Genomic DNA, 18,695 nt, shown 5'->3' with positions numbered 1-18,695 from the left:
GAGAGAGAGAGAGAGAGAGAGAGAGAGAGAAGAGGAGGAGGAGGAGGAGGAGGAGGAGGAGGAGGAGGAGGAGGAGGAGGAGGAGGAGGAGGAGGAGGAGGAGGAAAAAGTTCAGCAGGAGGTCTCAGCGTGGTAAGTGTTTGCCTTGCAGGCCTGACACCTGAGCTTGCTCCCCGGAACCCATGTGAAAGTGGAACTACACAACTGACTCCCCAGTGCTGCCCCGCAACCTCCACACACGCACACCGTGGTACTTCACCTCCCTGAATGCACACAACACACACACACCCAATAACAGCAAATAGTCACACAAGTTATAACCCCCAAATAAAAATACCCTGTGTCCTACTGAGCGCTCCCTGTGTGTGAGGCTCTTAAGTAAATCTTTATGTATAAAATCTCATGTTGTCTTCTAATTTCTCATTGTCTCACCACATGGTCCGAGTTGGCTGGGAACTGTACTCTAGGCTGGCCTTAAAACCGCACTCATCCTACGTCAGCCACCAAACGGCGGGCGTGTGCACCACAGCAGCCTATGCTGATAATCACTGAGGTAATAAGGACTAGTATTATCTAGTTTGAAAGGGACGAAAGTAAAGGAGGAAGTGCCCAGACTCCAGGAGCAGCCCTTCAGCCCTGTACGGAACAGAGCAAACCAAACGGGGCATCTGAATCTAGCTGCTAAAGTCTAAGATCACATAAGCCACTGTCAGCCTAGAAAAGGGGGACACCACGTCAGGGATAGAGGCTCACACAGCCAGGGTGTTTCATGGTGACTGGCAACACCCACACACACCTCTTGAAAACCACTAGCCACTGTACAGCCAAACTCTGGATCACTTGAGCTACTGAGAGCTACCTAAACGAACAACCATCACCAACCCCAAGCTAGAAAAAGCAGAGAAAACCAACTGCAAACAAAGCTAGCTCCCATTTTTTTGCAGCCGCCAGTTCTAACAAGCTGCATCATCACGTAGAGACCAGGAGTCCTTCAGGTATAGCTGAAAAGTTGTCTTGCGAGCCAATCCCTCATGCCCCGAATACGGAGCCGACAGAACTGCCTAACAGAAGGCCACAAAGCACAAGTGAACACTGGCTGTCAAAAAAACCTCCACGGCATCTTAAAGGGAAGGTTGCTGAAACTTTATCCCCACCTCCGCTGACCTTTCTCCAATCCGTCAGTGTAACGAGAAGAAAGCGGACCCAGGAAGGAGGGAGGTCCGAAAGGACGACCAGCCTCGAGTGAAGGACTTACATTTCTTTTCAAGGGTGATGCAACAGGGTCAGACAGAAGAGAAGGAGCTCGCCCCCCCCCCCCCCCAAAGGAGAAAGCTAGCGTCGGCGCTGCAATCTAAGGGGACATGGGTAATCCAGCATCGGGTGGCAAAGCCAGAAATGAATCGGCGCTGGGCGGCTCGGGAGGCGGGAAGAGGCCTCGAGGGCTGGCCTGGCTGGGTTCCGTGCGGGTCTGGGAAGTATGGCCAGGAAAGGGCTGGTGACCCACGGAGGAAGGAGGCGGCGGCGGGGGTTGGGAGGGAGCTGGCCCAGGCGAGGGAGGAAGGCAGCGCTGACAACGGCCGGCTAGAGCTGAATCGCGGCTGCTCCTGAGCTGCTCGCCCAGCGCGGCCCGATGGAGGTCGGAGGGCTCGGGTAGGGACCGGGTACGCTGGGTGGCGCTCTCACCGGGACAGATGTTTCAAGATCTGCTTCTTAATAATCCCGGCCATGCTGCAACCGCGGCCCGCGTGGAATGCAGGCAGGCGGGCAGCCGTGGCCTCCTCAGTTGTGGGAAAGAAGAGGCGTCCTCTCACGTCGCCGCAGCGCGGGTACCGGCTGATGTAGCCACAGCGGCCGCCATGGCGCTCTGTCGCCCCTGCCGCAGCGCCCGGAGGACCGCCACGTTCCCACCCACCCGCGCGGCGCCGCAGCCTCCCGCGGAGAAGAAGCGCGACTGCACGCCGCCCTCCCGGCTCCCCGTGGCGAGAGCGCACGGCAGGGGCGGGGACGCGCGCGGTGGCACAGGCGCACGGGATGAGGGGCGGGGCGGCGGAGGCTCACGAGGCATGGGGGCGGGGCCCACGGGCGGGGCGGGGCTTACAGGCTAGGAGGCGGGGTTCACGCTTCCAGGAGCTGGAGGGTGGCATGAGCCTTTACTCCAATCTCTCCCGAACCAGAGGCAGGCAACTATGAGAGCTCAAGGCCAGCCCGGTCTACATGGGGAGTACCAGGACAGCCAGGGTTACATTGAGAAACCTTGTCACCAAAGAAATAAAAAAAAAAATTTGAAATTGATGTGTCAGCCTTTGCAAGTGCCCTCCTATCACATCTAAGCTGAAATCTCCAGCTGAGGGCACTGCTTGGGGGTAAGGCACTTGCCACCATGTGTAAGTGGCATCCACTGACCCAAAGGACAGCAGCTCAAACCCTGAAGCGCAAGGGCACTAATAAACATTTCCCCTGACCCTGTCTGACACAATGTTCTAGCAGCTGATTCTGAGCCAAGAAATCTAACCAATATCTGTAGTTATTAAGCTTCTGTTAAAGACATAAGGTCTCCGTGGTAAAAAAAAAAAAAAAGTGCTAGGCAAGCCTCGGGACATTGCATTAGACACAGGCAGAGGCTCCTTCCACTCTTCCCTGCATCGAAGAGTCTCCGATACCATCTGATCAAAGTTACTCAACTGGGGCAAGGGCTGGATCCTGTTCCCATGCATGCCAATGGCTCAGTGCAAGGATCTCATTTCCCAAGGCACCATTCTGACAAACCGCTGATGTCAAAACTCTGAACAACCACAGCAAACCTAAACAACATGCTATGCTTAAAGCCTCCTTTAGGAAATTTAAATAAAGCCAGCAGTGGTGGCACATACTTTAATCCCAGCACTTGGGAGGCAGAGGCAGGTGGATTTCTGAGTTCAAGGCCAGCCTGGTCTACAGAGTGAGTTCCAGGACAGCTAAGGCTACACAGAGAAACCCTGTCTTGAAAAAAAAAAAAAAAGGAACTTTAAACAAATAAAAACCCCAATCTGTCTATTGAGCAGTAAGTAGTACACATGACTCAAATAAGAAAAAAAAACATAACTCAACTGCCTTTTGAGACGGAAGCAATGAAAATGAGCGCCAATGATTTCAATTCTCCGATTTCGAGTGGATGAGCAGGGATAGGGATTAAACTGCGTGCGCCTCAGATTAATGAGGTAAGCACTCCACTCAGAGGCACTGAATCGGATGTGTTATGTACCTGTGTGTCCCTATGTGAGCTGTGAACTTCACGTGCAGGCAGGTGCCTGCAGAGGCCAGAGGCTGTCAGGTCCTTTGTCACTGGGTTATAAGTAGTTGGGAGCTATGTGGTGTGTGTGCTGGGCACTGAACCCAGGCCCTCCAGAGCAGCACTTAGCTGCTGACCCATCCCTCCAGCCCCCGGGTCTTTAAGTTTACCCTTGGTTGAGGTTGAGATGAGGTATCCAGATGGAGCACTAGGTGGCTAGGGAACTGCTGTGTAGATAGGCCAGGATGGCACCAACCTTGCGGCAATCCTTCTGTCTCTGCCTCCTGAGCGCCGCCAATGCAGCTGTTCACACCAAACCTGGCTATGCTGTTTTAGTCACTGCAACTAAAATTCACTGAGATCTCACAAGTTGTCATAAGTTTTTCTGAAACTTTATTCCAAAACTAGTAATTGAAGGTATGCACTAGCCAGGCAGTGGTGGCACATGCCTGTAATCCCAGCACTCTGGGAGGCAGAGGCAGGCGGATTTCTGAGTTCGAGGCCAGCCTGGTCTACAGAGTGAGTTCCAGGACAGCCAGAGCTATACAGAGAAACCCTGTCTGGAAAAAACCAAATCCAAAAAACCAAAAAAAAAAAAAAAGATATACGTTGCTGTGCCCAGCTGATATCCACTCATCCCGGTACTCAGGAGCTGAGGTAGTTGTAAGCCAACCTGGGCTCCATGATACAATCCCATCTCAGGATAGCAGCCAGGCATGATGGAAGCACCTGGAAGCGGGACTGTTAGGAATTCAAGGTCATCCTTAGCTACATAGCGATTTCTAGGACAACCCAGGTTCCAGATGACTATTATCTTTTATTTATTTATTTTTCTGCATAAACACCAGAAAAGGGCATCAGATCCCACTGCACATGGTTATGTTCCACCACGTGGTTGCTGGCGATTGAAGTCAGGACCTGTGGAAGATTAGACAGTCCACTTAACAGCCAAGCCATCTCTCCAGCCTGGAGACCATGTCTTAAAAGTGGGGCTGGAGAGATTGCTAGGTGAACAGGAGCACTGGCTGCTCTTCCAGAAGACCTGGGTTCAATTCCCAGCGCACACTCTAACTCCAGTTCTGGGCTTCTGACACCCTCACACATATACATGCAGGCAAAATGCCAATGAATATAAAATAAAAACAAGTTACATGAGAAAACTGAAAAGATATTTATGTTTTTATTCCAGACAGGGTTTCGGTTTGTAGCCATGGCTGTCTAAAAACTTGCTCTTTGGAGTAGGCTGGCCTGGAACCCAGCAATCTACCTACCTGTCTCATGAGTGCTAGCACTAAAGGCATGAACTAGTAACAAACGCTCTGCTGAGTATAAACAGCTTGCCCATTTTTCCAACTGGATTTTTGGACTGTGTTGAGGCAGAGAGGCCAAATCAAGTGGCCTAGAGACCAGAAAACCCAAAGTAGTAAATCAGCAAAATGATTTTCTCTCTGTTGTGGTTTTAGTTAGGCCTGTTACCTTTCACACATTGCTTCTAGATTCTGTACAGTTGGCAATATTAAGAACCACAGCTAGATATATGGATCATTTTAACTACACCAAGTTAGATCAACTACGAAAAAGAACCTGTGGGCTAGAGGGGCAGCTCAGCGGTTAAGAGCACCGACTGTCCTTCTGAAGGTCCTGTCCTGAGTTCAAATCCCAGAAACCACATGGTGGCTCACAACCATCTGTAATGAGATCTGATGCCCTCTTCTGGGATGTCTGAAGACAGCTACAGTATACTTACATATATGTAATAAATAAGTCTTTAAAAAGAAAAGAAAAACAACCTGTTTTGACTTTGCAAATCTTGCAGATGTCACCATTAGCTGACAAGAAAGCTGGGCATGGCCACACAAACCCGTCATCCCAGCACTAGGGATGCAGATCAGGTCAGGGTCAGCCTTAGCTACAGTGAGGTCGAGGCCAGCAGGACCAAGTGAGAGTCTTTCTTGCTCTGTGCCCCTCATCCCCTGAGAGAGAGGAATAAATGGCTAAAGTGGATAAAGGCACAGCTAATAATCAGAGCTCAGTCTTGGGGACACAGATTCTCACATTCCCAAATACACATGCACAAATGAATGTAATAATAAAAAATAAAAATAAAATAAATGAAAGGCTTTGCTGTTTCAAGACCTGGATTTTTTTGTGTAGCCCTGGGTGTCCTGGAACTCACTCTCTAGACCAGGCTGGCCTCAAACTCAGAGATCTGCCTGCCTGTTTCCTGAATGCTGGAATTAAGGACGTGTGCCACCACCATATGAAATGAAAACTTTAGAATATGATGTTCCAGCCATGATGTGCACACCCGTAATCTCGCATCAAAGCTAGCCTGGGCTTAAAGATTCTATCTCAGACAAACATGGCGACATCAACTTTATCCTCCTCGATAGTTAGTCTAAGGTCAGCTTAGGTCACTTGAAAAATCTGTCTCAAAAATTAAACATAGAAAGCCAGGCAGTGGTGGTGTGCCACTGTAATTCCAGCATCCAGGAGGCAGAAGCAGGCAGAACTCTGAATTCAAGGCCAGCCTGGTCTACTTGGAGTTCCAGGACAGTCAAGGCTACAATGAAAAACTATCTCAAAACAAAGAATTTTTCTCAAAAAATCTGAGAATTCAAAAGAAAAAGTTTCTAAAGTCTTGTAACAAGGAAATATAAGCAGGGAGGAGAGCACAGGCTTCCCACCATTACTACCATGAGAAGAACGGGTAGCAGAACACAGCTGGCTTCATCTCCCTTGTAACAGACACAGGAGACAGAAGGAAGGGACAGGGACACACTTTAACTAAAAGAGCTGATGATTTTATTTTCACATTTCACAATATAAGTGAAAACTGTACTTTTTTGTATCACTTCTCCCTCCAAAAGTATTCTCTTCTGTTAGGAAAGGAAGTTTCCTTGTCATGCATCTAGTAAACACTCAGGCTCAGCACCAAGATCTCCTGGTGAAACAGAACAAGAAACACAAAATGATAAGGAGAGCTTCTGTTCTTATCTGTCTGGCCGGGTCATGCCAGGCCGTGTGGGCACCATCATAGGGCGGGCGGGCGGTCTCATCATCGGAGGTCCAGGCATCATGGGCATGTGGCCTCCCATGGGCGGTCTCATCCCAGGAGCTGCAGAACAGAACAGAGGGGAAGGAGTGAAAACCAGCATTCAGGGGTGAGCAGATGGGACTTTCAGTAAAACCTAAAAGGAGAGCTGGCTAAAGGTAGTGGTGCACACCTTTAGTCCCAGCACTCAACACAGAATCTGTGAGTTCTAGGCCAGCCTGGTTTACAGAGTAAGTTCCAGGACAGCCAAGGCTATACAGGGAAACCTTCTCTGGGGGTGGGGGGTGGGGGGGGGACAAACATGACACACTACAAAGGGGACCTGAAAAGACAGACTTAACAGAAAAAAATGCAACCAACTCATCAAATGTTAAGTTCCTTAAGACGGGCTCCAACAGAGGAAAAGGTCAGCACAGGAAGCTCAGGGACCCTGGTCTGATGACAACAGGGCTATAAATAGAGCAGCACTCACAAGGCACCAGGGTCACCAGCCCTGCTTGTTCAGTTTCTGTTTGGTTAGTTCTGGCTGTGGTTTTTTGTTGCTGTTGTTTTTTTGGTTGGAATAGGTCTCTCTGTTATAAAGGCCTGGCTGTCCTGGAACTTGCTCTGCCCCGAGAGGGCTGAGGTTGAAGGTGTGCACTCCCTGCCTGGCCTGCTCAGCTTTCTCAGCCCACTATCTCCATCATGTGACTGAGAGCTGTGTCCTCCACGCAGGCACAGAGGCCGCCACTGTTGGGAACTACAGGAATATGATTAGGCCCAGGGAGCTGTTAGCTCAGGTCACAAAAAATAAGAGGCACTTTCTAAATGCAGTTTAGGAACTATTACTCAACTGTGTGTGTGTGTGTGTGTGTGTGTGTATGTGTGTGTATGTGTCAACACTAAAGCAGGCAGAGCCGTGTGCTGGGACAGAAGACAGAGCAAGCACGGGGAGGGAGCGGCAAGCAGCCACAGGCCAAACAGCCAGGCGGCAGGCGCCAGGATCGTGAATGTTTATTTTGTTGTTCCGCTCTGTAATCTTCCTACTATGTGACTTCTTTACAAACATCAACTTCTTCAAGCACAGTGTCACATCCCTGTACTCTAGCATGGAGTGACGGAGGCTAGGGGCACTGCAGCAAGCTCAGGCCAGCCCGGGTTATATATGAGCCTTCATCTCAAAGGGGGAAATAAAATAAGTTAGGGGTAGAGTACACAGCAAGTGCAAATACATCATGGTATCCTAAAAGTGTTTAATTTTGGCTAAAGGCTTGTGGTATAAATAGCTCAAGATATAACTATATCCAAAGTTGGATATGGGGTATAAACCTATAATGCTAATACCCTAAGGGGACAAAGAGTTCCTGAGTTCAAGGCCATCCTAGGTTTTAAGAGTAAAACTCGTGGGGGGGGGGGGGGGGCTGGAGAGATGGCTCAGTGGTTAAGAGCACTGACTGCTCTTCCAGAGGTCCAGAGTTCAAATCCCAGCAACCACACGGTGGCTCACAACCATCTGTAATACGATCTGATGCCCTCTTCTGGAGTGTCTGAAGACAGCTACAGTGTACTCACATATAATAAATAAATCTTTAAAAAATAGTGAGACTTTTTCTAAATCTAACACTCCCTTTCCCCCACCACAGGAGGTCATCTGACATAAAGAGCTCTGTTGGGAGCACCCAGCACACATAGATAAATAAATATATGTGAGAAGCTAGCTACAGGAGGTCCAGAAGCTACAAGAACCAGTGTCACAGGTAGCATGGGGTACTGTCCTCTAAGTGGACCCCCAGGTGATCTGGATGTGACTGTGTCCATATCAAACATTACCGCCAGGCTGTGGTGACGCAAGCCTTTAACCCCAGCACTTGGGAGGCAGAGACAGGCAGCTCTCTGAGTCTGAGGCCAGCCTGGTGTACAGAGTGAGTTCCAGGACAGCCAGGGCTACACAGAGAAACCCTGTCTCGAAAAAAAACAAAAACAAAAACCAACAAAACCATTACCAACTGGGCCCCTGAGTATCTGCTCTCCTTTTTCTCCACAGGATTTAATTCAGATTTCATATATAAGACTTAGTTTCCTTTCACCTTTGAACTTTACCATAAAGTCTTGGACCCTATGAAGGGTAGTAAAAGCTGGTGTGACGGCCCCAGGGTTTCAGCGCCAGATTCAACAGGTGCACACCCATTAAGGCCGACCCTGGAGGTGCCGGCCCTGGAAACCTCTTTGCCTTTTTCCACTATTTTTTTTTTGTTATTTTTTGTTTTTGTTTTTTATAAAAAATAGGGTCTGCTGTGCTGCCTATAGTGCCTCAAACAAGTCTGTCCGTGAGCAGCTCCATGACTTGAGAAGGAGCACAGGGCCGCCACACCCAGCGGCCACACTTCTTTCCATGGGTCACTCATTCCTAACCCCCATCTTTAAGCTCACTAAATATTATTTAGTGACACTGCCATAGAGAACAAGGTGGTCACAGTGACACATTCCTGTAATTCCAGCATTTGGGAGGCTGAAGCAAGTCGATCTCTGTGAGTTCCAGGCCAGCCTGGTTTACACAGTGAGACCCTGTCTCCGTCTGTATCACCTGGTTGTATCTTGAGCTACTAAGCCAGTGTGGTGGTCTGACTAGCAATGGCCCCCATAGACTCATGTGTTTGAATGCTTGGCCCATGAGGAGTGGCACTACTAGGTGTAGCCTGGGGGAGCTTTGAGGTTTCCTATGCTCAAGCTATGCCCAGCCCCAATAAAACCCAAACTCAGAGTCTGTAAATCTGCATCTCAACATTGCCCCAAACTGCTCATACCTCCAGAGGCCGGGCCGACAAGCTGCTTTAACTTACACCCGTGCACCTCCTTTCTCCAGCTGGGTTGAAGGCAGCACTCTGTCTGACTTGTTTGTTTGTTTGCCTGTTTGTTTGTTTTTCTTTCAAGACAGGGTTTCTCTGTGTAGCCCTGGCTGTCCTGGAACTCATTCTGCAGATCAGGCTGGCCTCCAACTCAGAGATCCGCCTGCCTCTGCCTCTCAGAGTGCCGGGATTACAGGCATGTGCCACCACTGCCCTGCTCTGACTTTTTTCTTGCACTAGCTAATTTAACTATACTGTAAGCAGTAACACATTTGGCAACTTGCTACAGCTAGACAGAGGTCTGCATGCTCAGCAGTGTGGCAGAAGCACCACCAGAGTCCTGGGGCCAGGCCGACAGCTCGGGGCAAAGAAGAGCACGGGAGCAGATAGATCACTCTGCAGTCTCTGACTGCTCCGGGAATCTAAACTTCTGCCCTGGGGAGGCAGAAGCAGGCCATGTTTTGGGAGCTCAGACTAGCAAGGACACACAGTGAGACTTCACTAGAAACAAGCCGCTGCGGGACTCAGGCACGGGTGAGCTGGCCCGGCCCGCAGCAGAGCTCCCCAGCCTCATGCGACCTGAAATGGGGCCTTCGACTCACGGGTGCAGGAGAGCACCAGCACCAAGACCTGCCCTGCCCTCTGACCTCTACACGTGCTTCAGTGTGTGGGTGCCCCATAGGCACACACGAAAGAGAATTCCTTTTGATAGTTAAAGATCCTCAAGGCCGTCCTCCCACACTGGAGGGACGAACCTGTAAACACAGCAGGGCACGGGCGACAGACAAAAGTGTAAAGCAGTGGACAGAAATCTCTTTTCTGCTTCCTGGATTAAAAACAAAAATCAAAGAATTCTAGGCATGGTGGCACACACCTTCAATACCAGCAGAGGGAACAGAGGCAGGGGGATCTGTAGACTAAGGCCAGCCTGGTTTACATAGAGAGTTCCAGGACAGCCAGGGCTTTAGAGGGAGACCCTGTCTCCAAAACAGAAAAAAGAAGAACCCAGCTGGGGCGGTGGTGGCACGCACCTTTAATCTCAGCACTTGGGAAGCAGAGGCAGGCGGATTTCTGAGTTCGAGGCCAGCCTGGTCTACAGAGTGAGTTCCAGAACAGCCAGGACTACACTATACAGAGAAATCCTGTCTCGAAAAAACCAAAAAAAAGAAAGAAAGAAAGAAAGAAAGAAAGAAAGAAAGAAAGAAAGAAAGAAAGAAAGAAGAAAGAAAGAAAGAAAGGAAGGAAGGAAGGAAGGAAGGAAGGAAGGAAGGAAGGAAGGAAGGAAGGAAGGAAGGAAGGAAGGAAGGAAAGAAAGAAAGAAAGAAAGAAAGAAAGAAAGAAAGAAAGAAAGAAAGAAAGAAAGAAAGAAAAGAAAAGAAAAGAAAAGAAAAGAAAAGAAAAGAAAAGCCCTACAAAACCAATGGTTTTATTTTACTAATTAGGAAAAGTTAATCTAAGAGAGTAAAGCTCCAACAGGAGGCAGTTCTGCAACAAATCCAAATAGAAACCACCTTTCCTTTCCCCCAAGATGCAACAAGCTCACCCACATCCTAAGAGCCAGAAGTTAGACTAAGGGAAGGAAAGAAGGGAGGGAGGGAGGGAGGAAGGAAGGAAGGAAGGGAGGAAGGAAAGGCGGGAGGGGAGGTCACCTCCTGCTACTCTCAGTAGCACAAACCAAATCTTTGTCATTAAGTTGGTGAAACCCAACGCCACCACACTCACAGTAATGACTCTTAACAGCTGACAAAAACACCCCTGAATGCAGAACTGGCACTGCACACTAAACCGTGACACAGTCAGACTCACCTGGTCCCACGGGCATCATCCCAGGAGGAGGAGGGCCCATCATTGGCATCATGGGAGGGCCTCCCATGTGGGGCGCAGGCATCATGCCAGGCCGAGGAGGACCCGCTAGAACACACAAAGAAGCTGTGGTTAGAGCTTTACATGCTGACTTGATCCTTGGTGAAACTAAGAGGCTCTAACCCTGAAATATCAAACGTCCTACAGTTCCTTATTCTAGCAGGAGATTCACAAACACAACATGTCATGGTGCATTTAGCAAGATGCAAGACAGTCATCACCACACAGAGGAAGCCCTGTCTCTAATAAAGAAACAAAACCCTGAAAGCATTTGGGCTCAGGTTACACGCAGTGGTAGAGCACGCACTTGGCTTGCGCAAGGCCCCCGGCTCATCTCCAGGACACGCACCTCTTGTAAAAATATTTGCTAGTATGAAATCAAGAAAAATTCATCTTGAAAGAACACAAACAAAACAAAAATATCAGGGGGTAGAATAATGGCTCAGCAGTTAAGAGCACTGCTACTCATCCAGAGGTCCTAGATTCAATTCCCAGCACCCACGTGACAGCTCACAACCATCTAACTCAAGCTCCAGGGGACTTTTTTTTGGTTTTTCAGCACAGGGTTTCTCTGTGGATGCCTGGCTGTCCTGGAACTCACTCTGTAGACCAGGCTGGCCTCGAACTCGGAGACCCACCTGCCTCTGCTTTCCCAGAGGAAGGGATTAAAGGCGTGTGTCCCCACTACCTGGCACCTAGTTCCAGGGGATCTAATGCCATCTCCTGGCACCAGACACACACATAGGACACTTACATATATGAAGGAAAAACACTCATATATGTGTTTGGTTTTGTTGTTTGGGATGGGGACGAACTCTGTAAAAGGATCTAGTCTAGCCCGAGAAACAAACTGAGAGGAGGTCCATGTGGCCTGGGAGCCGCACAAGGCCCAGAGGGTCCGACAGACATGAGGGACAGCTTGCCGAGCAGCCCAGCCCTTTGTCCACACCATCATTACAAGACTTAACTTGGGTCTCAGTCCAATTCCAATCTGAGCCCTCCCAGGGGAGCAAAAGAACACTGATCTTGTACTGATACTCCTGTCTACTACAAGAGCAGGCCTTCCCAGAGGAAGAGGCTCGTGACACACTCCTCTGTCGGTTATCCAGTGCTTACCTTTCAAAAACTTAGCTAAGCTAGAAATTGGAAAAGACTGAGTTTATAGCTACTTAGGTCTTCCAGTGTTGTATTCATACCAATGAAGAACTTAATTTGTTCAGGAGTATCTACTCATGATTTGTTTATCTCACAGGTTCCTTCTGAGATCTTCTGACATTCAAGGCTAACCCTAAGGCAGGCACTGTGGCAACCCTAGCCCTTGGGAGGCTAGGGAAGAAAGACTATTGAGTTTCACAGCAGCCTATGCTAGACATTAAAACGTTGCCAACCAGGTGGAGATACATGCGCCTTTAGTCCCAGCACTTGGGAGACGGAGGCAGAGGCAGGCAGATCTCTGAGTTTAAGGGACGGTCTATTCTACAGAGTAACTTCCAGTCTGTAAAGTAGCTTCAGTTCCCAAGACAACTCCAGCAGGGTGGCAGCAGCTGTAATCCCAGTACTGAGGAAGCAAACCCAACCAGATCCCTGTCCGGCTGGCCAGCCCAAGATCCCAGTGAGCAAATGTCTTGACAACAGGATGTCTCAGTGGGGTGGAGGACATGAGCAGCCTATCCTAACATCTTGTGCCCCGCCCATCAGGGCCATAATGCAGTAGGAAAGAACAGAGTCCTCCAAGTGTGCTCTGGATTCCATACTGCACAGTATGTACATGTATACGCACATGCGCGCGCGCGCGCGCGCGCACACACACACACACACACAATGTGGCATGGTGGTGCACACCTTTAGTCCCACCATTCGGGAGGCAGAGACAGGCAGATCTCTGAGTTCGAGTTCATCTTGGCCTACAGACAAGTTCCAGGACAGCCAGAGTTACAGAGAAACCCTGTCTTAAAAAAAAATTCAAAAAACAAAACAAACAAAAATATAAACAATAAAAAAATCCTTTTTACAACCATTCAACAGAGGAAATTATGTGGTTACAGTTTGTTTTTCAACTAGTGACTACCTAGCCGGTCACCAAAGTTTGGAAGCCAACAATGTGACAGGCTAATGGCCAGTGGAGGGCTAACCTGAGCAGCCACACACCTTGACACATAAAGTTTGAAACTTACGGAGACTGGGGGGAGGTGGGATCATGGCTCCTGCAGGTGGAGGGGCGGAGAAGGGAGCTGGAGGGATCTTTCCTTGTTGAAATGCAGCCGCTTAAGATAAGGAAACAAAAACGATGCATTAGAATGAAGCAACTCTTACAAACATAACCACCTCTCTCAGAAACCTACCTATATTTACTTCACTCTGCCAAGTATCCCAAAGTTACTACACGTGGCACTACAGTTTTAAAATCACTTTGAGATGCTGGAAATAGCAATTTCCTGAATGAAGGTTCCTGTACTGGCTGGTTTTGTGTGTCAACTTGACTCAGGCTGGAGTTATCACAGACAAAGGAGCTTCAGTTGGGGAAGTGCCTCCATGAGATCCAGCTGTGGGGCATTTTCTCAATTAGTGATCAAGAAGGAGGGCCCCTTGTGGGTGGTACCATCCCTGGGCTGGCAGTCTTGGGTTCTATAAGAGAGCAAGCTGAGCAAGCCAGGGGAAGCAAGCCAGTAAGGAACATCCCTCCATGGCCTCTGCGTCAGCTCCTGCTTCCTGACCTGCTTGAGTTCCAGTCCTGACTTCCTTTGGTGATGAACAGCAGTGTGGAAGTGTAAGCTGAATAAACCCTTTCCTCCCCAACTTGCTTCTTGGTTATGATGCTTGTGCAGGAATAGAAAGCCTGACTAAGATAGTTCCCTAGCAGTCTTGTTATAATGTAAGTGTACACTGGTAATCTGTATCTCCCACTTCCCCAAGCAGGCACGGCGCATGCACACCTCCAGCCCCAGCACTGGTAAGAGCAGAGCCAGGCCTAGTGACAAGCGCCTTTAGTTCCAGCACCCAGGAGCAGTGGCAGGCAGATTTTTCTAAGTTCCTGGCCAGCTTGATCTAAATAACAAGCTCCAGGACAGCCAGGGCTACCTGAGATGCTCTCTCCAACAGAGTGACAGAATAAGACCCACATCTTTTCTGATCCACATGTACATGCATTGGCAGACCCCACAAATAGGAGAAAAAAAAAATAACAACTATCTAAACAAAACAAAAGCAGGCCAGACCCATGTCTGTAACTCCAGGACTTGAGAAGCTAAGACAGGAGGATCTAGAATTCAAACCACCCTCTACCACACCTAGCAAGTTGGAGGCCCACCTGTGCCACACGAAACTAAATGAATTTTAGAAAAGGTGGCCATGTCCTAAATATACCCCTATAATTTAAAGTAAATGCAAAGTCTTGCCAGGGTTTGGGACCCAAAACACAAAAGGTTCCTCCGAACAGAAAGAAAGGTCCAGCACACATTGGGCTGTTCTTTACTATTAGGTTTCACCTGACTAATTCTCTTTGCCAGAGTCACAAACATGAACCCAAAATAAAGTTGCTCAAACACATCCCTATTTTCTCCAATCATTATGGAAAACTCTCAACATTGTGGTTCACAATTTTTCAAAGACAGGTTCACATAAAGGTTTTACACAATCTTGCCATTAACAGGAAAATCCTAGGCAACTCCATCTTCTCCACCCCACCTCTGAGCGTACCACAGAATGAGACCCCTACCACACCAAGACCACAGTGAGAGACACTCCATCCCACCACAACCACGCTGTGAGACACACTCTACCCCATCAAGACCACAGTGAGAGACACTCCATCCCACCACAATCACGCTGTGAGACACTCTCTACCCCATCAAGACCACAGTGAGAGACACTCCATCCCACCACAACCACGCTGTGAGAGACACTCTACCCCATCAAGACCACAGTGAGAGACACTCCATCCCACCACAATCACGCTGTGAGACACTCTCTACCCCATCAAGACCACAGTGAGAGACACTCCATCCCACCACAACCACGCTGTGAGACGCTCTCTACCCCACCAAGACCACAGTGTGAGACACTATCCCACCACAACCACGCTGTGAGACATACTTGTCTTATCTATCAGGCTCTGGGCCTGCTCCTCCATCCATTTCTGGTAATAGTCTTTCACATTCTCTTTGTGTTTCCGACCACTGCAGTGTGTCTTTCTCACAGACGGCTGTAAAACAGAAAGGTCATGGCAGACACAAAAACAAAATCACCAAACGACAAAGGTTTCTGACTTTGCCTCTGGGTGGGTAGCCTAGCTAAGACACTGAAATGCCTCTGACACACACCGCCTTCAGGACGCAGCTTTCCTGGACTTACGAACTAGCCCAGAGGCCAGCATGCTGGGGCCTATGCTTGGAACCTTTGCTTTGGGCACTGGAGCACACACAGACCTTTGCCTCCTGGCTGCCCCAGAGCCTCTGCATGTTAGGTGTGAGCTTACCAACTAGGTTACACATCAGCCCCAACGGCTTCATTTACTGTCGATGGCTTCTGTCTACATCGACAGACTTGAAGTATTATAAAGACTCTATTTACAAATCTAGAACAGTTTGCTACTTTAAGAAAAAGTGTGCACATTGCTGATCTGAATTCTAGTGCTATTTCAACGTCCTCATGTTTCTCATGGGAAAACAGCAGCTTAGATTCACTTAAGCCACACTATGAGAACACAGTACTTAGGCTAGTCAGAATGATGCATACCTTGAATCCCAAGGCACAGAGGTGGCAGGACAGTCTGCTCAACATAAGTTCTAGGCCAGCCAGGACTACATAATGGGATCCTGTCAAAAAATAAATATGCCAGCCGGGAGGTGGTGGCACACGACTTTAATCCCAGCACTCTGGGAGGCAGAGACAGGCGGATTTCTGAGTTCGAGGACAGCCTGGTCTACAGAGTGAGTTCCAGGACAGCCAGGGCTACACAGAGAAACCCTATCTCAAAAATAAAAAACAAAAACCAAAAAAAACCCCCAAAAACACAAACAAACAAACAAACAAACAAAAATGCCAAGGAAGTGGTGGTGCACAACTCTAATTGGAGCACTCAAAAGGCAGCAGCAGCTCTCTGTGAGGTCAGCCTGGTTTACAAATCAAGTTCCTGAACAGCCAGAACTGTTTGTCTTGTCAGGGGAGGGGGAAGGAAATAAATAAATTATTTGAAACTATTAAAACCATAACACCAAACTTTGTTGTTGCTAAAAGGTTGTTCTGATTTGGTTTTCTGAGGTAGGGTCTCCCACCACAGCCTTAAACTCGTGCATTACTCCATCTTTGCGCGCTGAGAAGGCAGGCACCAAGCCCACTACCTAACTTTGTTGCTGAGTTGTTGCGTTTATTTTTCCCAGGGCCTTGTGATGGCTACAATTTCACTGTACCACATTTCACTAGCTTCTTGCAGTTATTATTCCTGAGGATCGATGAGGTTCCCACAGACGATGAGAACGGAGCTATACTCCTATAAACTAAGATATTTCTTTCCATTATAACCAAACATTTGAATAATGTGACATAATCAAATCCCAAGTACTAGGAACACACTGCTGGTTTGTTGGGGTTCTTTAGCAGGTGGGTGGGGTGGCATTATTTTGGCAGGGCCTCAGTGCGTATCCTAGATGGACCTGGACTTTGCTATTTCCCGGCGCAGCCTCTCAGTGCTGACATTATGAGTATATGTAGATTCTGCATATGCAATGCTTGCATCTTCAAGCTTGCTACAGTTTTATCATTCTGCAAATATCTCCACAGTAGAAAGACCTCACCAGAAGGGTGTACAAAACACCCGCCTCCTAATTACTTTCTAAGAAAGGCTGTCATAAAATCTCCAGGAGGCTGTAACGCACACATATGGACCTAATAGAAGATTTTTGAATGCAAGGCATTTTAAGACTATAAAAAGACCCGCCACTTACAGAATCGTGGGTAAGATACGTATCACAATAGTCACAATAAAACCTGAAACGACAAAAGAATACATCAACGATCAAGACCTGTCCAAATAGACAATAAATAAATAAATAAACCAAATTACTCAGATTCTAAGTCACACAAAGCGTTCTGACAGAATCCGAGGCTCCGTCGGGAGCGTCGGACCCCAATCTTAAAGGGTGGCCGGAGAGCCTGGTTCTCCACCTGGCATCTCATCAACGTGCTCGCCTTCCCCTCAGAGCTTCGAGAAGCAGAGGCCGCCGCCCTCCACCTTCCTCAGGACCCGAATGACCAACGCAAGCCCGCCAGATTCCAGGCCCACACTTACTTAGGCATGATGTTCCACAGGCCGTTGGCTACCCGGGTCCCCGCCGCCAGGAACTGACGCACACAGGCTGCGCCGACGCAGGCGAAGGATGCAACGCAAGTAGGACTTCCGCTTCCGGTCTCTACTTCGACGCCGGCAACCAGGAAGTGTGCTACGGGTGCCCTTGAGGTTCAAACCGCGCTCACTTACTCGTGGTTGGTTAGTCCCTCTCGGAAGTGCGTAATTGAGTTCTAGCAACAAAAGGTTCCTAAACCCTAGGTCAGCAGTTCTCAATCTTCTTACCGCCGCGATGCATTAATCCAGTTCCTTAAATTGCGGTGACGCCCCCCAACCATGAATTATTTTTGTCGCTACTTCATAACTGTAATTTTGCTACTCTTGAGTAGTAATGTAAATGTCTGTATTTCCTGACATTTTTAAGTGACATGTTTCCTGACATGTTTAAGTGACACCTGTGAGCGGGTTGTATAATCCGCGAAAGGAGTCACGACCGCTGCTTGGTATGTTCCCGGCTCGGCTGTAAGTGCTGGGAAAACAGCAGAAGCAAAACCAGGTAAAAGTCCTCATTCTCCAAGACCTGATTAGCAGAAAGCCGAAATCGATCAAATCGATGGGTAAAGGATCAAAGTCCTATGCTGGGGAAACGAAACAGGGAAGAGCAGCTCAATTCAAGGAAGACAAAGAAAATGTAGAAGACGATCACTGAGAAATAATCATTGTTTTCGAGCAATTGAATGTGGATTGTAGGGACACACTCCTGGGTGTATGGGGTGGTCTTTTTACAGTAGAGTCCCAAGTTTTAAAACCTGTCTCACTTGGGGCTGAAGAGATGGCTCAGCGGTTAAGAGCACCGACTCCTCTTCCTAAGGTCCTGAGTTCAAGTCCCAACAACCACATGGTAGCTCACAACCATCCATAATGAGATCTGACTCCCTCTTGTGGAGTGTCAGAAGACAGCTACAGTGTTTACATATAATAAATCTAAACATAATAAAATAAATAAAAACCTGTCTCACTGCTTCTTTCCTAGCTGTGCTATTTACTCTCTCTGAGCTTCTGTTTCCTCATCTGAAAAGTACAGGTAATAATAACTCATGCAGTTTAAAGAATCAAATGTACAAACGCTGGTACGGGGCTGGAGTTGCCTTAGGGACTAACCATGTGTTGCTCTTGGAAGGATCTAGGTTCAGTCACCAGCATTCCCACGTGGTGACTCCTACCTGTTGGCAGCTCAAGTCCCTGACAGATCTTTATCCACCCCAGCACTAGGGACACACGTGGCACGCTTACATACATGCAAGCTAAACACCCATGTACACAAAATAATCTAAAAAAAAAAAAAACAAATATAGGCCACCATAGATGGTAGCTATTCTACAGAAAGAAGTTGGTAACAGG

The 18,695-nt window shown here is 48.3% G+C and overlaps 2 protein-coding genes across 4 annotated transcripts in view; both read right to left on the bottom strand.

Annotated features, from left to right (window-relative positions):
* Bltp3a (bridge-like lipid transfer protein family member 3A) overlaps positions 1–2,022 on the bottom strand; it is a 46,273-nt gene extending 44,251 nt beyond the window's left edge. For all 3 annotated transcript variants that reach the window (XM_052162927.1, XM_052162928.1, XM_052162929.1), the window contains exon 1: positions 1,684–2,022. In XM_052162927.1, the coding sequence (XP_052018887.1) occupies positions 1,684–1,727 (44 nt within the window). In that variant the 5' untranslated portion in view covers positions 1,728–2,022. The remainder of the gene's footprint in view (positions 1–1,683) is intronic.
* Positions 2,023–6,050: 4,028 nt separating this feature from the next.
* Positions 6,051–17,403, bottom strand: Snrpc (small nuclear ribonucleoprotein polypeptide C). The gene is made up of 6 exons (XM_052164070.1): positions 17,298–17,403; positions 16,954–16,996; positions 15,104–15,212; positions 13,186–13,275; positions 10,955–11,059; positions 6,051–6,386 (listed from the first exon to the last, which is right to left on the bottom strand). The coding sequence occupies exons 1-6, from the start codon at positions 17,303–17,305 to the stop codon at positions 6,262–6,264; spliced, it is 480 nt and encodes a 159-aa protein (XP_052020030.1). The 5' UTR covers positions 17,306–17,403; the 3' UTR covers positions 6,051–6,261.
* Between the last annotated feature and the right edge of the window lie 1,292 nt (positions 17,404–18,695).

The sequence above is a fragment of the Apodemus sylvaticus genome, chromosome 19 (assembly GCF_947179515.1).
Source record: "Apodemus sylvaticus chromosome 19, mApoSyl1.1, whole genome shotgun sequence".
Classification (NCBI taxonomy): Eukaryota; Metazoa; Chordata; class Mammalia; order Rodentia; family Muridae; genus Apodemus; species Apodemus sylvaticus.
Note: the sequence above shows the minus strand (reverse complement) of the source record. Positions and strands in the feature narration are given on the sequence as shown.

Bases quoted from the DNA above. Each gene is read 5' to 3' on its own strand.
- Snrpc (XM_052164070.1), bottom strand. The intron at 15,213-16,953 runs GTAAGTGGCGGG...TCTGTTTTACAG, and splicing joins CGTATCTTACCCACGATTCT to CCGTCTGTGAGAAAGACACA. The intron at 6,387-10,954 runs GTGAGTCTGACT...TCTGTTCTGCAG, and splicing joins GATGATGCCCGTGGGACCAG to CTCCTGGGATGAGACCGCCC.